The sequence below is a fragment of the Engraulis encrasicolus genome, chromosome 19, assembly GCF_034702125.1.
Source record: "Engraulis encrasicolus isolate BLACKSEA-1 chromosome 19, IST_EnEncr_1.0, whole genome shotgun sequence".
NCBI classification, from domain to species: Eukaryota; Metazoa; Chordata; class Actinopteri; order Clupeiformes; family Engraulidae; genus Engraulis; species Engraulis encrasicolus.
This window is the reverse complement of record NC_085875.1, coordinates 3,747,999-3,770,015: the sequence shown is the minus strand read 5'-3', so window position 1 is coordinate 3,770,015 and position 22,017 is coordinate 3,747,999. Positions and strand designations below refer to the sequence as shown.

Sequence of the window (22,017 nt, the reverse complement as noted above, 5' to 3'; positions counted from 1 at the left end):
ACACTGATGGGGTCCCTCACGCAACCGCCCATGCTTCTCCCATCAGGTGCCCCATCATTTCACTGAATGAAAATGAATATTCTATTCAAATAAAATGATTCAAATGGATTAGCCCACTAATACACACTAAGTGAAAAATCCTATGTAGCTACCATAGAACTATAAGTGACATTGGTTAGGCCTACTGTAACCAATTGCCCATATAGTCCAGGGTTCTTCATTATGTGTCACGCAATTGAATGTGTAGGCTGGTGTGTGGAAGGAGGCCAGTCCGGCGACATCTGCCGCTAACCCAACTGTGTTCTCCGCTAGCATGTTGCGCCATGACATGACACGTCTGAGACAGCTGATCGCACTGACACACTTTTCAGAAACAAATCACTTACTTGGCGATCCATGTTGTTGTGATTATTTGCGCGTTATCTCCGTGGTCTCCTGAAATACAGAGATAGGCTACAGTCACCAGCAGTAGATAGCTGTCCTGAAGCAACACCTAACTTCAATCGTGACGCTGTATGCTTTACATGAAATCATTTGTTAGGCAAAACATGCCGACATCACTCCAAAACTACATGTTTGGATTTTGTTGGCTGGTTGTTTGTTTTGCAAGAGACGTTAACGTTTACGTCACCTGTACAAATCACATTGAGCAATGACAGATGGGGAGCCAGCAGCAAGCAGCCAGATTGAACATTAGAAAAATAACATTACACTACAGTGAAATATATGTCAACACCAGCAACGGGTCTAATTTTAAACAGGTGTTATTGCTGATCCCACCAAACTACACGAAATGACAATAATGCAAACGAGTATCTCTTACCGATAGTCTGTATTGTTTATTGTTTACAATTACATGACTCCGCACAGAAAGACGCGCTACTGAACGCTACTGCGCATGCTCGTGACTTCCTCGTTGTGTTGGTAGGGGATAAAAATACAATTGAAGTTCGCCCTCTAGAGTCTAGGGTTGGGACGGGAGGATTTTAGTAAGAGGGCAAGAGACAGGAAAGGAAACTCCAACTCCATTGTGACACAGCACTCCACAGCACACAAGTGAACGCTGCACACTGCACACAATGAAATTGCATTTATGCCTCACGAGTGCAAGGGGGCAGCACCCCGCGCCCGAAAGGGAGGTTCATATGGGAATCAGTCATGTCATGTGACGTGTGCACCAGGGACGGAGCAGGGGGGGGCAGGCCTCACCACTTGGAGGGTGGGGGCAGCCAATGGCTTTCGATCAACCAAACATCTCACAGGGGCCCCTTCTACGATATTGCCATTAACGTGTACATTTCTATGCTGAACAGCAACTGAACAGCGTTATTTATAGCCCATTATGATGGCAGACTCATTTCACTGCCTGCGAGAGGTTGCGGTCGCTAAACGCACAACATCATGTGCATGTAGTATTGGCCAGGGGGACAGGTTGACATCTCGGATAATTCTAGTCTGTCAGACTGTGATCAAGATACGAAAATAGTGCACACACACACACACACACAGACACACACACAGACACAGACACAGACACAGACACACACACACACACACACACACACACACACACACACACACACACACAGACACAGACACAGAGACACAGACACAGACACAGACACAGACACAGACACACACACACACACACACACACACACACACACACACACACACACACACACACACACACACACACACACACACACACACACACACACACAGCAAACATTGATTGTAAGCAGAAAAATATGTGTTTGTATTTCCCTCAACCACAAGATGGCATTATTAATAAAGGTGACAGAAATGACCACTGGCCCAGAGCCATGGAATTCAGAGTTGTGACAATCGGGGTACAGGAAATTGGTTAGTGACATGATTCACGTAGATTCAAATAATTCTAGGCAGTGGCTTTCTTTTCACTAGAGACTAACACAGAATTAGCCTACAATACAATACTACACAAATACAAGATGGGTGGGTCAGGGGAGATGTGACACAATAGACACACAAACAAATGAGACAAATACAACAAAACATATCTCTCACAGGACGATATGTACAATTATAGGTCTAGTCATCCAATATTTCCCTCACTGAGTTGGAAATCTGAAGCCAGCAGTCCAGTTTTCCTTCCAAAGCACCATTAACGCATGCTGTAAACATTGTCTACAAAAATGGTCCTATTGCAATGACATTTGTGGTCATGTGGTATTTTCTGCATGCTGTGACCGTCATCCTTTTTGAACCAAACAAACAAATTCCAGTTATCAGCAGAGCAGAGGCTAAAAACCACAACCCGTGGTTCACAACATTTGAGGCAACTTCACCAAAAAGAAGCCCAAAAGTCACTCATAACAGAAAGGGGAAGACTATAAAACTAAAAGTTTTGGAAGCGTAATGGTCAAACTTATGGGAAGGGGAGGCCGACTCGTGTGATGGAGTGACCACCACTTGAGTTGCTAGTGACTGACATGCTGTTGCGTTTAAAAAAATGTTTTCAACAAGCAGCTTTGTGATTCTTAGAAGTTGAACAGTGGGGTAATGGGAGAGGCAACCAGCCTTGTTTGAGGCCGAAAGCTTCACATGATATAATTTGGTACATGCTACAATTCTCAATTGTCATGAAAAGAAACGTCAAGTCATTTTGCTGATGTAGACAAAACAACAGAAAGAGATACATGGCAAATTTCTATTTAAATAATTAATAAATGCATAATAAATAATGATTATAAATAATGCACGGTGGTAATGGCTTCAGTCTAGGTGAGGCTTTTAAAATATAGTGCTTGTCTAGGCATTACTTCAGCACTTTCCTGTTGCTGTCGGCTGACTTTTTAATACTTTTCATCAGAAATTGTATATGTCCATTTCTTACAAGATGATATTAACCTAAAAACAACATAATAGTAATGTATTAATTAGAGTTCTGAAATCAATATTTGGTGGAATAAGTCTGATTTTTAATCACAGCTTTCATGCCTTTTGGTATGCTTTCCACTAGTCTTTCATATTGTTCATGGATGACTTTATTATGACATGCCTGGTGCAAGAATTTAAGTTGCTGAGCTTGAGTTGATTGCTTGTGACCATCCAGCTTCCTCTTGATCACATTCCAGCTGGTTTCAAGGGGGTTCGGGTGTGGAGTTTGGGCTGACCATGTCAGAATATTGATCTGGTGGTCCTCCATCCACAGCTTGATTGGCCAAGCTGAGTAGCTGGAGCAGTCCTCAGCATTCAGTGGCATTGTCAGAACAGAAGGAAACCGTTTTGGCCCAAGAAAGCTTGTGGCTTCAGTGACGTGTCATTCGCAATGATGAATCTGCCAAATTCCAGCCTTGCTGAAGCACTCTCAGATCATCACCAATCCTTGGCCAATTTTCACATCTAATTCAACACCTGGTCATCCAATGGTTAGCTAGAGACCTGGAGAGGTCTACAAACCGCAGTGTTTTGCACCTGCTGTGAAATTGAGCAGAGAATAGGTGATTATCTGAGGGTGCTTCAGCAAGGCTAAAATCGGTCAGTTTCATGCATTAATGAAGCCACATAGTTGTCTTGGAATAAAACTTGCTTTCCTCTATCTGACAATGTCCCCTAACTCTGATGATTGTCTTTTTCAGCAGGACAATGCTCCAAGCCACGCAGCTTTGTGAATTAGTGTGAGAATGATGGACCACCAGATCAAGACCCGGTCATGGCCAGCCTGATTTCCAGGCCTGAGTGCCATTGAAAACTTCTAAAATGTGATCAAGAGGAAGAGGAATGGCCACAAGCCATGACAAAAAAACTCAGCCACTTGACTTTTTGCACCGGGAGAAAAATCAAGTCATCCAAGAACAATGTGAAAGACTGATGGAGAGCATGCCAAGATGCATGAAAGCAGTGATTAAAATCTAGGGTTATTCCACCGAATATTGATTTCTGAACTCTTCCCAAGTTCAAACATTACTTTTATGTTGTTTTAAAGTGAATAGCATCTTGTTTTCTTTGCCTTTTCTGAGGTTTGAAAACATTGCATCTTATGTGTTATTTAGTCCATTTGTTTAAAAAAAAAAAAAAAAAATGCTCTAAATGACAATATTTTCATTTGAAATTCGGAGGAAAAGTTGTCAGTAGTTTATAGAATGAAACAACAATGTTTGTTTAACTCAAAATTTCAAAGTGGTCTCTCAATTTGTTACATGAATGTAGTAATGAAGTATATTAATGAGTGTATAAGTATGTATGAATGAAGTAATTACCTCCTGTCCTTACTTAAAGGGCCACTGAGTGAAATCATTTCTACAACACTGGACTCGCATGCATTTTCACGGGATCATAATCATAGATATCCACAACCTAAACTGTGTCTATTCATCCAAAGCGAGGAACTAGAACCGACCGATCGCGAACGGCCCGAGAGAAGAACAGAATGAATTTGTTGTCTTGGAAAGGTGAGCCCTGGCAGCAGCCTGAATAATTTAACGGTGGTAACAGACGGTGCATCAGCTTGGTGGCAAACTGAACCATAGGTGATGGATACACTCTGCCAAAACACTGTCAAAAATAGAGGCCGTTCCCATTGTTATTATGATCTGCAACCGGATCCATGGAAACTACCGTACATGCTTTGCACATACGTATACAGCGCGCGCACCACCAACCACCACCACCAACGCACCACCCTTAACCAGTTTCCACCCTCCTTCAGGACCCTCATGCTGTCCTGGTCATGTGGAAAAGGTATATGTCAGTTGCCTGAAGTCCCCAACACCCCCCCCCACACACACACACACACACACACAAACAAACACATGTAGAAACAGTTTTTGTTTTTTGCTCTCTCTCTCTCATCCATGTTTCATTAACATGTAACCCTGCCTGACAATTTAGTTTCAAGGCTTATTAAATTCACACCCGATAATGGCGGCTTATAGAGGGACACACTTTGTGTTTGATTATTCTTATCTATTCGTAGCCCCATAAGACACGCTGGTCCACCAGTGGAATGCTGTTACAGTCATTGAAAAGTTAACTACCATAGTACTACAACACTATGACATGATAGAGCCTTAAGTAATGTACCATGACTTGGTCATTGCCATTCTAGCAACAGCAAATGTATAATACCATGTTTTAATGGGTTAAGAATGGGAAACTCCCATTGTCATTGTGACACAACACTACACAGCACACAGTGCTCACTGCACACAACAGAATTGCATTTATGCCTCACCCATGCAAGGGGGCAGCCCCAAATGACGCTCAAAGGTAGTAGGGTGGCGGGACGGTGCTTGGGGTACCTCAGTCATGGAGGAGTCTTCCTACTTCAATAGACCCGACAGAACTGGTTTTAAGAAAACCTCTTTTGTCTTTGCAACAAAAAAAATGTCATGGCAAAATAAAAAGATTTTGAGCTTTGCTCTTGATCTTGATTTTGACCTGATTTTGCCCAAACGTTTACACAGAGTTGTCATTGCCCAACATCTCTGAAAATATGCTGCATATCCCATCCTCAGTTGTAATGTTGCTAACAGGCTGCCAAATGGCACATACTGATTGGAAAACAATAGGCTACTCCTTGTCCTCTCCCATTTAATGTTTTACTGATCAAAAGCAAACCAGAGGTGCAGCTCCCTATGAATCATCTCACTAGAAGACTGAAAAAACACACAGGAGGAGGAGAAACAGTCGCAGCCAATGAGAGTGAAAGGGAGGGACAAAAATGGAGAGAGAGAGTGAGTGGGAGAGAAGGAGAGAGAGAGGGAGGGAGGGAGAGAAGGAGAAAGAGAGACAGACAGAGAGAGAGAGGAGACATAGACCTTCGGACTGAAGCAGCCACTCACACAAGTGGCGTGACAGACTGAGACACACACAGGGAGGGAGACACACACGGTGTGTGTCTGTGTGTGTCTATGCGTGTGTGAAAAAAAATAACAGAAAAAGATAGAAGGGGTGAGACAGACAGACAGACAGACAGACAGACAGACAGACACAGAGTAAGAAAGGACAAGAGACAAGAGAGTAAGCCACAGCCACGGCCACCGGGGATCGCCTCCAGTGTTTCACCGTCTGCGGTGGTGAAAGGCAGGCGGCAGGCATGGCGTCGGAGGCGAGTGCCCAGACCAGGGTGATGTCGGAGGCCAGTGCCCAGAGCAGGGTGATGTTCCAGGCCAAAGACGAAGAGCCAGCCTCCCGCAAGCTGGGCAAGCTGACCGTCAAGTACAACCGCAAGGACCTGCAGCGCAGACTGGACATCGAGGAGTGGATAGACGGCCAGCTGCACCTGCTGTTTGACTGCGAGGTGAGCAGGCTGGGCTTTAACCCCTTAAGACACGGCATTGTAAAATTGCTGTTACCAGCAGAGGTGCATCTTGCCACCAGGCAAGGCAGGCAGCCGCTTGGGGCCCCCAAGCCCCTAGATAGTGAATAACAGTCCACATTTTACCACAGTAGTGGCGATTTTGGTTCAAATTCATTTTTTTGCATTTTCGCTTGGGGCCCCATCTGACCCTAGAATCGCCTCTGGTTACCAGCATGGCAATGACGAAAAGGCTCTGTGCACTGTCATAGTAGGGTAGTACTATAATAGTTCACTTTCAATGTCTATTACAGTATGGCACAGGAGGTACGGCGTGCATTAAGGGGCTACATTAACTTTTTTTTCCATCCCCAGCCAAAATGGCTAGTATATTATGTGTATCTTACTAGCCAAGCACACACTCATTAATGGGTCAAAGAGGCTAGTACGTTTTCTTTTCAACCAGCCAAACCTATTTTTTTTACCAGCATTTGGCCGGTTGGTGGGTGTTAATTTATAGCCCTCGAGGTAAGTGGGGGACATGCATGCTCACAGTCATGGGGCCACTGACAGCTTTGGTTGGGCTCAAGACAAGTCATCTAAAATGGCCCCCCACCCAATATATACACTGTAATGAGGACACAGTTCTGGGAGCCCCTCTCTCCCTGGGCCCGGGACAAGTGACCTGTTTGTCTCCCCCTGTCGGCGGCCCTGCTCGCAGTACTAGTTGCCTGGCTTTTTTCCACTCTCTCTCCACTCACTGGGTGCATCCCAATATGTGACCTTGCCTCCTCCACTTGCCTCCTCCACTTGCTTCTCGTCATGATGACATCACTGACAACAACATTATATTTCAATATCTTGCAAAAGCTCAATTGTAAAGTCTTTTTCTCATTTGCAATTGGGATGGTGAATGAAAAACAGTCCCTCAAAAGTTGTTGTGGCGAGGCTGACAGCTGGGAAACTTTATCGTTTTCTCCATGGAGGAGGGGCCAGGAGGCGGGACGAGGAGACAAGCACAAGTGGAGGAGGCAAGGTCACATATTGGGATGCACCCACACTCTCTCCCTCCCTCTCGCTCCCTCCCTCTCTCACACACACAGATAGCTGCAGGGATGTTGTAGCATTTAGCAATGCCTGAGCTGTCAGGTGTATGGATATCATCTGTTTCCTCTCCTATTGTACAGATGTGTCAGTGTTTCGTGCCACATATGTGTATTTCACTAATTATGAAGAGGAAAGACAGGTCTTACTAAAGTGATTTATGGGAGAGAGTAAAGTATGTGGGTTGAGTCGTATCATGTCTGGGCTCTGTGTTCTGTGTTCAGCTGGCGTGGGCAGTTGCAATTTTTTTTTTAATTATTAATGTGCTTCTCGTTGTCAGCCTACACATTCCATGTGTGTTCATAATGCTAAGCCCAAGACATTGTGTATTTACAGTGTTTTGCTCCATCTTAGATTTGAAGTCAACATTGCTTTGATAGCATGCCTAAAGTACACTGTTGCCAAAGCATTTGCAAAATTATTCATAATTTATAATTCATAAATTATTCATAAATTCATAAGGAAATAGATTACATAGAAATAATGGGGTGGTGATTCCCTCCCTCCCTCTTTCTCTCTGTCACTTGATAAGATAAGGGTCTTAATGGCAAGAGTCATGATGTGTTTTTACAGCAGTATATCATTATTTACTGATAGTCAAGAGTGTTGATTTTCTTCATGGAAGGAGACTGTGTAGCAAAGACACAAATGCGGTATTAGAGGGATTTTAATTTGAATCAGTGACTGAGTCACTCTTTTCAAAGCAGGACAATTTTCTGAAATGTAACAGCCTACAGCATATAACCACCACCTGCTGCGTTGTCACTTCAGATTGCGTCCCACGGCTTGTTTTGGTCAGAGCGCATGTTAAGAGGGTGTGCAGCCTCCGGCTCTGCTGGGTGACAGTCTGAGTGGCTGAATCCAGCAGGGCACACGCTTTCGTAGTTATCAAGTCAAATAAAGGAATCACGGGTTTATATGGCATGCAATTCCTGTATTGTTGTTATGAGGACCAGAGTAATGTACAGCCTAGATATGGTGTCAGTTTAGGGGGCAATTTTGTTATGAGGACCAGATTAATGTACAGGCTAGATATGGTGTCAGTTTAGGGGGCAATTTTGCTGAATGGAAATAACTGAATCCATCTCTTGTTAATACTACTTTAGTTGGCAGACAGTGGGGGGCTATTGCAACCTGTAGCCTATAGGGGCCCCAGGCCATATTAATCCTGCCCTGGTTGTTATGTGTCTTATGTCCATGTATGAGTACTGTCTATGTCTATACTGTCTATGTCCTTACCTAGATTAGTCTATGTCTGCATGGGAAAGCAAGAAACGTAATTTCAAATTCTTTGTATTACCAGTGCATGTAAAGAAATTGACAATAAAACCAACTTGACTTGACTTGATGTGTTGCTGGATGAAAGGATGCCCAGTCATGTTTGGAAGGCTGTTGTGATTGGAGGAGTCGGTGATGGTAAGGGGTGGGGCACTGAGACATCTCTGGGGATGTCATGGCAACAAGATTCTGGAGTTAAAATCAAATTAACGTGTTAAGTGTCCAGTGCCACAGGCGAAGATAGGTCAAGTTAAGACATTGGTGGTAGGTCAAATATTGACTAATAGCCTACAATCGGGATGATTTACGTATACTTAGGATTATTATTTAGGTAGGTCTATAATGTCTATACCTAAAGTATGTCTATGTCTGCATGGGAAAGTAAGAAACGTAATTTCAATTCTTTGTATGACCAGTGCATGTAAAGAAATTGACAATAAAGCCGACTTGACTTGAAAATGTACAGATTCTCTTCAAAAACAGAGCTCAGCCAAGCCCTTACAGGAATTGTTGTTGGACCAGGTCTTTTTTACAAGGAAATCTTTTCTCAAGTTTGCTGATCCATGGCTACTTCCTCACGTGTGTGTGTGTGTACTCTACTTTACAAAAAAACCCACCTAACTAACCCTTCTTTGCATCTGCACTTTGTTGTTCTGTATATTTCCTGTGCACTTTGTATCTGCTGCTAGTGATGTTAGCTATGATTATGTCCTCGTTTGTAAGTCGCTTTGGTTATAAAGCGTCTGCCAAATGCAATATCATGTAATTAAGCACCTCAGTTTGGCCAACTTACTCTGACAATCAGCTGACAAGACCCTGAATGCAATAGTTGTTTTTGCCACTACCATGTGCATTTATGGCCACGAGAGGACTTTTTTATGACACTGAGTTGTATAACAACATGATTGTGTGGTGGAAAATCTTAGTGTCCACACCCATCGAAGGAATTTGATCAACAAATTTCACTTCACATTCTATTAACATGCAGGTAAAACCTTGCCTTGTTAAATAGCGCGTCAATAATTTTGACATACACTACGTTATTGAGATGAAACAATTTGGAACTGAGGATGAGAAAAGGCTTTGTCATATTTTTTTTCCATATCTCTAGACTACAAATGACTGAATGGTAATGAACATTCAGCCATAGACACAATGAAAGTGGTCATGATATGCCTATAAAAATGGAAGAGCTGAACTTTGATTACATTTCGTATTTTTTAAACAAACGTTTAGGATGGGGGGGTGGGGTGTATGTTTGTGTGTGGAGGGGGGGGGTCAGCAGCATTTCAATCTTACCAAATTTCAATCTTAGCCATGTATTGTAGGCCTATTTAATCACAGACTAATGTATGTGAAAACATGGCTTTATGTGTAAAATAGTGAACTAACCCTTTAATAGGAAAGAGGTGACGGAGACAGGAGCTTGTTAAGAAGGAGACAGGTGGGCTCAAACAGTATATGCGTGTAGTGGGAGTGGGCTCAGGGCCTCTCCACGTGTTGGGTGCAGGCCATTAATATTGAATAGGCAAGGAAAGGTTACGCCATGGGTATTCTGACTCTCCTGTGGGGAAGCAGGCACAGCCAGTCAGGCCCCTGTGTCTAGTTATTAATTATTTAGGCACATTTCTAATTCATATGTAGCCAGCAGTGCTGCAGCAGTACTCTCTCTCTCTCTCTCGCTCTCTCTCTCCATCACACCTTGAACTCCAGTTATAGTATATACAACATGTTGGACGATGGCCTATGGTTAACCACCATACATGTATGGTGAATTCAGGTAAATTGGGCCACTTTGGGCCTTCCATGCAAAAAGTGCCCCAATTTACCTGAATAAATTGGCCCAATCTACCATATCTTTCAACAGGATATTAGACATCCATGTCAACCTCTCAATGGCCATGAGAGGTACTTATCTAAAATGGTTTGATGGCAACAGGTATGATGGCACAAATCCTAATTAGCTACACAGTGCACATTATTACCAGAGAAGGACTCAAGCTCTAAGCAGAATACTCACTCCCATTGGTTCCCATTTTACCATCAAAAACGTGCAAATTTATGGAGCAGTCACACTGGAATATGGAGCACGAGTTAGAGTGTACTCATGGTATGATAAAAAGACTTACGGGGTATATGCGAGACAAAAAATGTTGGGAAAAGCACTGGTTTAGAGCAGCATTAAGAGTCTGGCCATGTCAGCTCAGCTCAGTAATACGATTGGATGAGCTAGTGTGTCAGAGGAAAATGCAGGAAACAGGGGGAGGACAATCTGATTAGCGGTGGACAGACAGAGGCGAGTGAGTGGCCTTTGTCCGAGTTCCCACGTTTAGTTCACCTCCCTGACGAGAAGAAGAGCAGGGGTGGTGAGCTACACATATCAATATGCCTTACTATCAAACAACAACACTATGCTTTACTATCAAACAACAACACTGCATGCTCAGTCCCAGAGAATGCTAGCACAATGTAAATAAAAGATAAGCAGCAAACAACTCCCCCTCCCACACACATTTGTCCATTCTTTGCTGCAAAGATTTATGTCTGATTTATACTGCATGACTTTCTTCATAACTGGGTGTTATCTGAATACTATGGGCAATTTCAGTGAAAGTTCATGCTTATTTATTTAACAAAGGGACAGCATATATCACTAGCATTTAAAACAAAATGCAAAATATACAAGATTATAGCCATATGGCTAATTTACATCTTTAGTCCCTGGACATGGTTTGATGTTGGATGATGGTGGATGAAGTGTTTAATTACTGAGGAGTGTTGTTGAAATAGCACACATCAAATCACCTCCAGAATTATGTGACTACTGCTGTACATTGATGAAATAACGTTCTTACAACACACTGATCTTGTCATCCAAATGATTTGGAAGTATTTTTTTAAAACCATAATCACCCATCATAGACGTGCCTCTGAAAAGTCGTTAAATTTTAGCGCAATTATTACGATACAAGTCTTCTTACAAATGTTTATTGTGCTTTTTTTTAACCCATTGATGCTGGATGCTGCGTTGCGCAGTATTGGCCCTTCACCTGGAGCTGCGTGACGCAACATTCATGCTCATGAGATTTGAGACAATTTTATTAAAAATGTTGGTATGTTAGAGTTGAATGAACACATTCTAATGCAAGATGAGGGTCTTAGCGTTTAAATGGAACTTATTGCATGTTTTATGTCCTTCAGAGGCTGAGATATTTCATTTTTGTATAGGCTGAGAGGGCAACGTTTGTTAAAAAGGGCTTAGGCATTCAGCAGCCTTTTTTGCAGGTGCTTTAGGCAACAATGGGTTAAAGAAAGGACCATATGTAGCGGTGGGTGGGTCTGTTGAATGTGTTGCATGCTAAAGTGATCCAATTTATGGTGTTTGTTTGTTTGTGTGTGCAGGAAGAAGAGATGCCTGAGCTGGAAATTGATATTGACGAGCTTTTAGAGCTTTCGGATACAGAGCAGAGATCACGGCTACAAGTGAGTACTATCGATCCACTCCATCTCCACTCGGCAGCCACTTTTGGCACTGCAGTGTGTGTGTGTGTGTGTGTGTGTGTGTGTGTGTGTGTGTGTGTGTGTGTGTGTGTGTGTGTGTGTGTGTGTGTGTGTGTGTTTGTGTGTGTGTGTGTGTGTGTGCGTGTGTGCACATTTTATCTCCCAATACAATTAGGCTAGACTGCATAGTGACGGTAAACATGCTGTAAGCTACTGAAGTACGTATAGAGCTTGCCTCCACTGCATAAAGTATAGAGCTGGCCTGCACTGCGTTAAGTATGGGCAACACAAATGTTTGTTACGAACATCTATGTAGATCACAAAGCCATGTGACATGACATATGGACATATGGAAGATATGGTACGCAATTGTTTCACACACGTCACTTGCAGACAGAGGTGGAAGAAGTACTGAAGTTGTGTACTTAAGTAAAAGTAGAAGTACCCTGCGAAAAAATTACTCAAGTGAAAGTAAAAGTTGTTTACCAAAAACGTACTTAAGTAAAAGTCCTAAGTACTAACTTTTAAATGTACTTTTCAGTACAAAAGTACAAGTAGGCCTACACGCGCAATGGCTGTCTTTCTCCATGTCTACCTACTTGATACAATAGGAAAAATTGTCTGCAACGGTTTTCGGTTCCATTTGAACATGACTATGGAGTCCTGTTAATGTTTTTAAAAGTATATTTTCTGTCTGGGTGTCAATTTGGAAGAGGGGCTTGGTCCGACCTCCCTGCCCGCAGCTGAGGCTACTGAAATATCCACGAAACACAACAGGAAAACCTAGGATAAATGTAACTAGTAACGAAGTCTTCTTCTAGAAATGTAAGGAGTAGAAAATACAAGTAATTGTTAAAAAATATAATTGAGCAAAAGTAAAAGTCTGCATTTTTATTTTTACAAATTCCAGAAAAAACAACTTAAGTACAGTAACGAAGTAAAAATACTTAGCTACGTTCCACCTCTGCTTGCAGATGTAACCGAGGTGTTCCCACACAGTTCGTCCCCCTTGGGGGCGCGAACTTGCCACCCCCTAGTCAGCGCATCATTTTGGAATGGGAGGCACAGTACAATAATACCGCTGAGCTAAAGGGCCGGTCCGATAGCCCATCGCTACAGCACTGTATGAGGCTTCGGGAGGGAGGTTTACTAACGTTCCACGCCACACTCTGCTAGTTGGCCTCCGTTACAGAGATGGCACTATTTGAACTTTGTTTGATAAAGCACCTTCGCCAATTTGGAGGTTGCTAAGCATAATTTTGGAAAAATAATGAGCCTCATGGCTGGTTTACTAATAAAGTCTTACTTTTAGTTTGAAATAAAGTGAAATTATCTTAAGCGTGTTTATTGCTGTGGATCACATTTAAATATACAGCTTTGGAAAAAAATAAGAGATCACTTCATGATTATCAATATTTGGCACAGCTTTCATGCATTTTGACATGCTTTCCACCAGTTTTTCCTCATTGTTTCATGGATAACTTTACTCCACTCCTGGTGTTCAAGAATTCAAGTTGGTCAGCTTTATGACCATTCATCTTCCTCTTACATTCCAGAGGTTTTCAACTGGGCTCAGGCCTGGAGATTGGACTGGCCAATCTTAATATGGTGGTCCTGCATCCAGACCTTGATTGACCGAGCTGCGTGGCTTGGAGTATTTTCCTGCTGGAAAAACAGTCCTTAGAGTTGGGGGACACTGTCAGAACAGAAGAAAGCAAATCATGATCTGAGGGTGCTTCAGCAAGGCTGGAATTGGTCAGATCCATCATTGTGAAGGACGTGGGACTGAAGCCACATACAAAGTTGGAAGAAAACGTGTTGCCTTCTGTTCTGACAATGTACCCCAACTCTGAGGACTGTTTTTTTTTTCCCCAGCAGGAAAATTCCATGCCACGCAGTGTGAATACTTATGGAGGGATACTTATGGGGTTAAATACTAATGAAAGGCATGGGGTATGGATCTTATTTTTTGGCATGTGTTTTGCTGTTCATTGTTGATTGTTCATCTTTCGAACAGTGAAAAGTGTTCTGCTTGTTCTTAATAATACAGTTGTTACCATCAGCTTGTACGTTTCTCATTTTGTTACAGGAGTTACTACATGAATGTGGGAAGCCAAAAGAGGTAAGCTAATATCTGTATTATATTATGTTTAAAGGTGCACCGTGTAATATTTTTAGTAGTTAATTTCCAAAATCCATGCTTCCCATTCACAAATGTTATCTTTCTAACAAATACTTACCACCACCACCAAATTCTAAGTATTCATTATGACTGGGAATATTGCACTTTTCATACATGAAAAGGGGGATCTTCTCCATGGTCTGCCATTTTGAATGTTTTTAGCTGCAAAACTTACTGAACTTTGGTCATACTAGTACATACCAGTTTATTACTTAGTAAATATTCATGAAAAGATACAATTTGGCAATAGGCAGCACAATTTCAATGAGAAGCATATCATCATATCACCCCACCATCAGGATCCTGGACCTAGGAGCAAATTTCCTGCTCAGCCCCCCTATAGTTGTGCCCCTGTGCCTGTTAAGCCCCAGGAAACTGATAGTGCCCACCATACTGTACGGCCTGCCACGGTCACATTACATTACATTACATTACATTGCATTTGGCAGACGCTTTATAACCAAAGCGACTTTCAAAAGAGGACATAATCAAGCCAACATCACAAGCAATTACAAAGTGCACAGGAGATATACAGAACAACCCCACTATACAGGTCATCCCACTACTGTATCATATCACTCCACTATTAGGCTCCTGGGCCTATGGGCAAATGTCCTGCTCAGTTCCCCCTATTGCTCTGCCCGTGTGCTGCCCATGAAGACATTCGTATGTGATAAGAATTTTGAACTGAATTCTATATACATGGGTTCTCAATTTTTGTTTTCCCCTGGCTGTGCATAACTCAACCTCTGATTGTTGGAAACTGCTGATTTCCTGTAAAATTAGCTCATGTAGTTGGCTGCCAGTGTCTTGCCCTTCCTCACAACACTTTGTTTATAAACAAAAATAAATCCCAAATTGAACAGGAAGCCAAAGGAGGGAGCTAATGACTGTTATGATGAGAGTGTATCTGCTACACTTAGTGAGTAACCTGATGCCAGCAGCAAAAAATAAATAAATGCCAGCAGCATTATGTATGGACTGTAGACAGGAGCTTACAGGGTTATTGAGGGAAAAGAGACTTACGATAATCAATACAGGAAGAAATGAATGCATGGAAAAGCATTTTGAGAAAGGGACACCATGGATCTCAGTTTGCTACTGTTAAACAGATTAGCCGTTTGTTGTTGTGAGGATAAAAAGACAGGGACTTATCAAAAATTACCCCAAGGTTTCTCAGACAACTATAGGCAATAACACCTTTTGTTTTAACATCTTTGCAGAGTTATGCAGATTCTCACTTACATTGCAAAACCATGAAACTGCATTTGTTTTTGGAGCCTTTCTCCTCCTACACCTCAATGTTTTTTAATGTCATGGTGGTTTAGGGTCACTTTTCATTAGTTGAATCAGGTATGTTAAAGGATAACTTCTGCCAATTTCAACATGCAGTTGTAATGCTCATACTACCCTGAACTTGTCAGTACCTGAGATTTTTTTCCCCTGCAGCCCTTTTCGAGATCCTGATCATTGTAATGGGGGCAGGGGTTTATTTACATTTTAAAAAATCATCTCGCTTTATTCCCAAAAACATCCAAAAGGTTATGTAACATCAGCAGACAACTAGCAAACAGTGATACCTTTCGGGATAGTATTTGGAGTAGGCCTATGTTAAGAAGGTTTTTAATGTAAACAAAGTCTGCCCCCATTGGAATAACGCAGATCTCGGAAAGGGCTGAGCCGAAAAATGCAGCATCACCAGGTACTGACAAGTCAAGGGTAGCATGAGGAATACAACAGCATATTGATATTGGCAGAAGTTATCCTTTAAATGTTTTAATGCCATGGTGGTTTAGGGCAACTTTTCATTAGTTGAATCAAGTATGTTGAGGAGACTAAAGGGCAAAGAGTGAGCTGTGTGGGTTTTATTGTCATGTTTAGTATCTAATCTGTCTACATTTAGCCCTGTGCTTTATCTTCCAATGTTCTGTGTTTTCCCAGGACTTTATCAACGGCCTGCTTTACCGGATGAAGGGCCTTCGCAAGATGTCAGGACCCTTGAAGAAATGAGGATTAGGTCAATATCCAGACGTGAACACCCTTGCCCTTAGAAAATTCCCACCCTCTCGTCATCATCAAACACATAGCCTACCGTACAGACAACCCAAGCAATCGGTCTGGGAATCCTGCACAATGAAACATAAAATCCAAACACGAACTTGCCGGTATTGCCTCCCTGTGATGGTCAATGATGGTTTCTCCAAACAAAAGATCCCAGTACTGATATTTATTGACGTATTTAACATTATGACACCGCCTCTGGCACACATGCTGTAAGTATCCTTGGAAATGAGAAACATGTATTACTTTGAATGTATAATTTTTCTGTGACTTGTGAATGACTGCATTTTTTTCGTTGCCTATTTTTGACCAGTGTTGTAGGAAATTAAAAAAATGAAATGTTTTCAGGAACATTGTTGTAGTTCAATTATTACTCAATGTTTCTGCTCTGGCTTCACTCTTCTGTTTTCTGATCAAACAGCAGATTGAAAACTGATCCAATTTGTAGTACCTCATCAAACAGTTCTAGATGTGCTTCTTTCACATAGGTAACATCTACTGTATACCTGCCAACCTTTACAAAAATTTTTGAGTAGCAACTTATCGCGGCGCGGCAATTCACGGCGCAACAACTTGGCATGGCAAAGCAACAGGGCCGCCGGCGGGCCCATCTGAGAGGCTACTTTGTTTTGCATAGTCTGCCCTACACCTAGGGTTGCCAAATGTCAACAGGGAAGATATGAGACACTTCATTCAGGCAGGGGGTTTAGGGGTCCTCCCCGAGAAAAATTGCTTTTCTTAGATGCAATTTCCTGCATTTTAATGCATTTTAGCCTAACATCCTGTGTATCTGGCAAATAGTTTATCTTGCTCTTCACAGTGCTTTGAACTACCATAATTTATTAATTTTTCATGGAAGATGTTTTTTTTTTGTTTCACACCATAACACCAATAAAATGCTATGATATAGTGTGCTGGAATTCAGGCCCCTAAATTAACTTTATTGATCACCAGCCAATATGGCTGTTAATCTTACTAGTCAAACATACCACCAGTCTGGCTAGTAAGTGGCTATAGGCCTATTAAGTTATCCTATGTACCAGCCAAACAGAGCATTTGGTCAATTGGGGGGTGTTAAGGAGCTGGAATTGAGTATGAAATTGAAGCATTTTTTGCTGATTATTTTTTTGGCTGTAGAAGGTACATGTAGGAAAATGTATACTTTGATTCTATAATACAGAGGCATTTCAGTGATTTTAATGAACAAAAAGTTGAATTGTAATGATTCTTACATCATCTCCCCCAATATTAATAAATGGTAATGTTGTCACCTACTGCGAAGAAGCATCAGCAGAGTAGAGAAAAAGATAAAGACAAGTGTTATCTAAACTAGGATAATATCAGGTTGCCTTGGGGGCTAACATCAAAATCACACTTGCATTCATTCGGTACAAAATGCGTCATATAGTGGCTATACTGAGGGACGGGGGCTAAAAAAAGGCTCAGTTATGCTTCCTACTTGTGCCACAGAGTGAGCTTGACGCAGCCATGATGCAGTTAATTCTTGTTTATGCCCTGTTGAAGCACGGTCTGCGCGATGTCATTCCACGCTGAAACTGCCTTCAATACAAAGAGTAAACTAGACGTGTCGGTTGTTTTTTAGCATCACAGACTCGACGAGAATGAAAATGAAACATTAAATCTTTATATCACGTGCATGTTTGATCGCACTGGCAGCCACAGTAGTAGTTTGGAACAAAGAAGTGGCTCATTTGTCGAGGACGAAGCGGAATGTTTCCTCGACCTCGGAACCACTGTTCAACTGTCCAAATAACTTCAGCGTCGTAACTTGCAAGCGCATGTGTTGTCGTTGGTTCGTGTAAATAAATCAAACAACAAAGCACGGGCAACTTATTTAATGAAGAGCTCACAGTCCGTAGACCGACGAAGGTTAGAACAAGGAAGTAGCGCTTGTTCTCGACTCGAGGACAGAGCAGGCTGGTCGAGAGCACCAATCAGAGACCTATTTTCGCCCTTTCACGCCGTCGCTCCCTGCGTCGAGACACAATTTTGGGGAGGTGCCCCAGAGTACCTGCGTGATGGGGGGGGCTTCACTACGTTAACTGCGCGGCTCACTGCATCATGACAGAGAGATTCTAGAATGAGAGGGGACATATAGCGGCCATCTTGGTGACGCCTCCGGGGTGCTATTTCGCGATTAAGTAGACCAGATCTGAGAGTCAATGGGAAAAATGAATGGGGAAACTGAGTATAGGACGGAGGGGAACCCAGCGGTTGTGAAAACCATATATTTGAAACGACCGTGAAAAACTGATCAATCTAGACTACTTGGTTGTGTCATACGAGTCAAAATAAAGCTTTTTGAGCCACTTTTCTCACGGTTTTTTTTGACAGAGCGCAGGCGCAGTAGTTCCATAACGGCACGAGAGCAACGGCTTTTCAAAACTGAGCATGTGCATAATTTCGCGTGCGCCGATGCAGCCAGATGATTGGATCACTGGCAACGCAGCTCAGCAGGCACATTGGCTCTTGTTACCAGAAAGGCGGGAGATGTGCGGGTAGACGCCATATTTGCGTTACGAATCTTCACCGTTAATTTCTATGGACCCGTCCTATCTCCCCTTACTACAATATATCTCAGATCATGATGCAGTGACGCTGATCTCGAGGCATAAAGGCTCAGTTATGCTTCCTACTTGTGCCACAGAGTGAGCTTGACGCAGCCATGATGCAGTTAATTCTTGTTTATGCCCTGTTTTGAAGCACGGTCTGCGCGATGTCATTCCACGCTGAAACTGCCTTCAATACAAAGAGTAAACTAGACGTGTCGGTTGTTTTTTAGCATCACAGACTCGACGAGAATGAAAATGAAACATTCAATCTTTATATCACGTGCATGTTTGATCGCACTGGCAGCCACAGTAGTAGTTTGGAACAAAGAAGTGGCTCATTTGTCGAGGACGAAGCGGAATGTTTCCTCGACCTCGGAACCACTGTTCAACTGTCCAAATAACTTCAGCGTCATAACTTGCAAGCGCATGTGTTGTCGTTGGTTCGTGTAAATAAATCAAACAACAAAGCACGGGCAACTTATTTAATGAAGAGCTCACAGTCCGTAGACCGACGAAGGTTAGAACAAGGAAGTAGCGCTTGTTCTCGACTCGAGGACAGAGCAGGCTGGTCGAGAGGACCAATCAGTGACCTATTTTCGCCCTTTCACGCCGTCGCTCCCTGCGTCGAGACACAATTTTGGGGAGGTGCCCCAGAGTACCTGCGTGATGGGGGGGGCTTCACTACGTTAACTGCGCGGCTCACTGCATCATGATGCAGTGACGCTGATCTCGAGGCATAAACCACCTTTTAACCACCCTTTAATGGCCATTGCTCTTGGGACGTATAGGGGCATGCACTAACTTAGGGGCATGCACGCTTCTTGTTTGTACTTCTCTGCATAATAGTAGGCCTATCTACCCTCATCTGCCGCCATGAGTTGGCTATTGTTCACTGTTCGGCACATATATGATGATAGGAGAATTGATTTTATTAATAGATTGCCATACGTGATTACGGATAGTAGTCGTGGAGTGATGCATATTTGGTATGACGCACGACCTGTTACACTTGTTCACAGAATGGGTCACACCAGAGGCGGAGCTATAGGGGGGGCGAGCAGGGCACTTGCCCCTGGGCCCAGGGCCCTCCTGTATTGGTGGTGGGGGCCCTACTGTGAGCTTGGCAAGCTGTAGAGGGGGCCCTACAAGTGTCTTGCCCTGGGGCCCTGTGTGCAATTGTTCCGCCACTGGTCACGACTCGGGGGGGAACAGTATTCCTATACGGTGTCATGGTAGGTTACGGATGTACTCCGAGCACAACCGTTAGAAATATCGCTTTATTTTCCCCGAGTTAAAATGATCCGACGCAAAGGGAAACCGAATTTAGTTTGCTGCTAATCTGCTAATTTATAGCGCAGTCATCGACACATTTTCTCATTCGGAAGTAATCTCGTTTCGGTCCAATATCAAACAAGCAACAACATATTCCCGTCAAATACGGCGAAACATTGGGTGAACCATTACGACAGACCTCGGCCTTTATTTATTTTCATAAGTTTACGAATTTAGCAACTGGACGCAATTCACTATTCCCATACATGCAGTCACCTTTCTCAAAGCCCATTTACCTTTGAAACGGTGATTTTGACGGTGCTCACTTGTAAAACTACAGCGACAGTACCAAGATGGATAATACATGATGACAGGAGGAGGACACTTGTGTCAGAGATTATAGGACTATATTACTCAGTCTCTCTGCTTGTGTGTTTTCCAAGCAAACTTTCTATCGGCAGCTGATGCCTCGACTGCTGATGGACAACAAATGAAGACCTCTAAACTAGCACTCTGATTGGTCAATATTTCCCCCCCACACGTTGCTGGCCAATGGAAAGGCCAGTGCCAGCTATCTATGGCTCTGTCTGGTTGCAAGTCTATAGAGCAATGTATTGGGCCCATGAACACACTTTGCTATTGGTTTTTCCCGTATTTTGAAGTGACAGCGCCGTAGTTTGATGTCAAAATCCGTATCTGCTACACAAAATGCGTAATGGTCGGCAGGTATGCTACTGTATAACATATTTCACATATTAAGGTAAAATTATTGTAAAAAGAAGAAATAACCACAAGTTCATCATCATGGCATCAACCAAGTATTTTTCAGTTTGCATCGTAAACCAATTTTTCCGGTGCCTGAATACTCACAATTGCAGAGTGAACATGCGGCCAGTTGGAGCCTAGGGGTGCATCCCAATATGTGACCTTGCCTCCTCCACTTGCCTCCTCCACTTGCTTCTCGTCATGATGACATCACTGACAACAGCATTATATTTCAATATCTTGCAAAAGCTCAATTGTAAAGTCTTTTTCTCATTTGCAATTGGGATGGTGAATGAAAAACAGTCCCTCAAAAGTTGTTGTGGCGAGGCTGACAGCTGGGAAACTTTATCGTTTTCTCCACGGAGGAGGGGCCAGGAGGCGGGACGAGGAGACAAGCACAAGTGGAGGAGGCAAGGACACATATTGGGATGCACCCTAGGTGTGTGAACAGGCACGGCACGGTTCGCTGTTAACCTGAACACGCCAACAGAGGACAGCCATTCATGCACACAGGGTTCCTACGGTTATGAAACACCAAGAGAAGTTGTGGAATTTTAAAATACAATTTCCAGGTCCTGGAAAAGTTATAGAAAAAAGTATGTGTTGGGAAACCTCTTTGAAATTTGTTTCTAATGTTTGATCAATTATCTACATGGAATCAATGTGACAGCAATAAATCGCTATAAAATAATTACCACAGACCAGGTCTGGACTGGTAATTTGGCATAAAGGTAATTTTCCCGGTGGACCAACAGTCCCCATGGCCCGAAGCAATTGTTTATTTGTCTTTTTTCTTTAGGGACTGGCCTACAATATTATAGGGGGGTAGGTAACCTACTGTTCCACGTTCAAAATAGACAGAAGACTGAGCCAACCTGGATTAAGTATGTAAGCAGCCTGTGTGTGAGCAATCCAGTATCACATATTTCAAATGACTTTGTTTTACCTGTCCAATTCAGCCAGGTGATTGGCTGGTTGAATGATCGTCCAGTTGAACT

General features: G+C 42.8%; 2 protein-coding genes across 2 annotated transcripts in view; one reads left to right on the top strand and one right to left on the bottom strand.

Annotated features, from left to right (window-relative positions):
• LOC134434836 (autophagy-related protein 2 homolog B-like) overlaps positions 1–999 on the bottom strand; it is a 71,347-nt gene extending 70,348 nt beyond the window's left edge. Inside the window, exons 1-2 of the mRNA XM_063183461.1 lie at positions 824–999; positions 387–435 (exon numbers count right to left, since the gene is read on the bottom strand). The gene's annotated coding sequence lies outside the window, so the exon portion shown is untranslated. The remainder of the gene's footprint in view (positions 1–386; positions 436–823) is intronic.
• A 4,804-nt stretch (positions 1,000–5,803) lies between these two features.
• ppp1r14d (protein phosphatase 1 regulatory inhibitor subunit 14D) lies at positions 5,804–16,760 on the top strand. Its single transcript, XM_063223977.1, has 4 exons — positions 5,804–6,286; positions 12,068–12,148; positions 14,256–14,288; positions 16,290–16,760. The coding sequence occupies exons 1-4, from the start codon at positions 6,083–6,085 to the stop codon at positions 16,356–16,358; spliced, it is 387 nt and encodes a 128-aa protein (XP_063080047.1). The 5' UTR covers positions 5,804–6,082; the 3' UTR covers positions 16,359–16,760.
• The last annotated feature ends 5,257 nt before the right edge of the window (positions 16,761–22,017 follow it).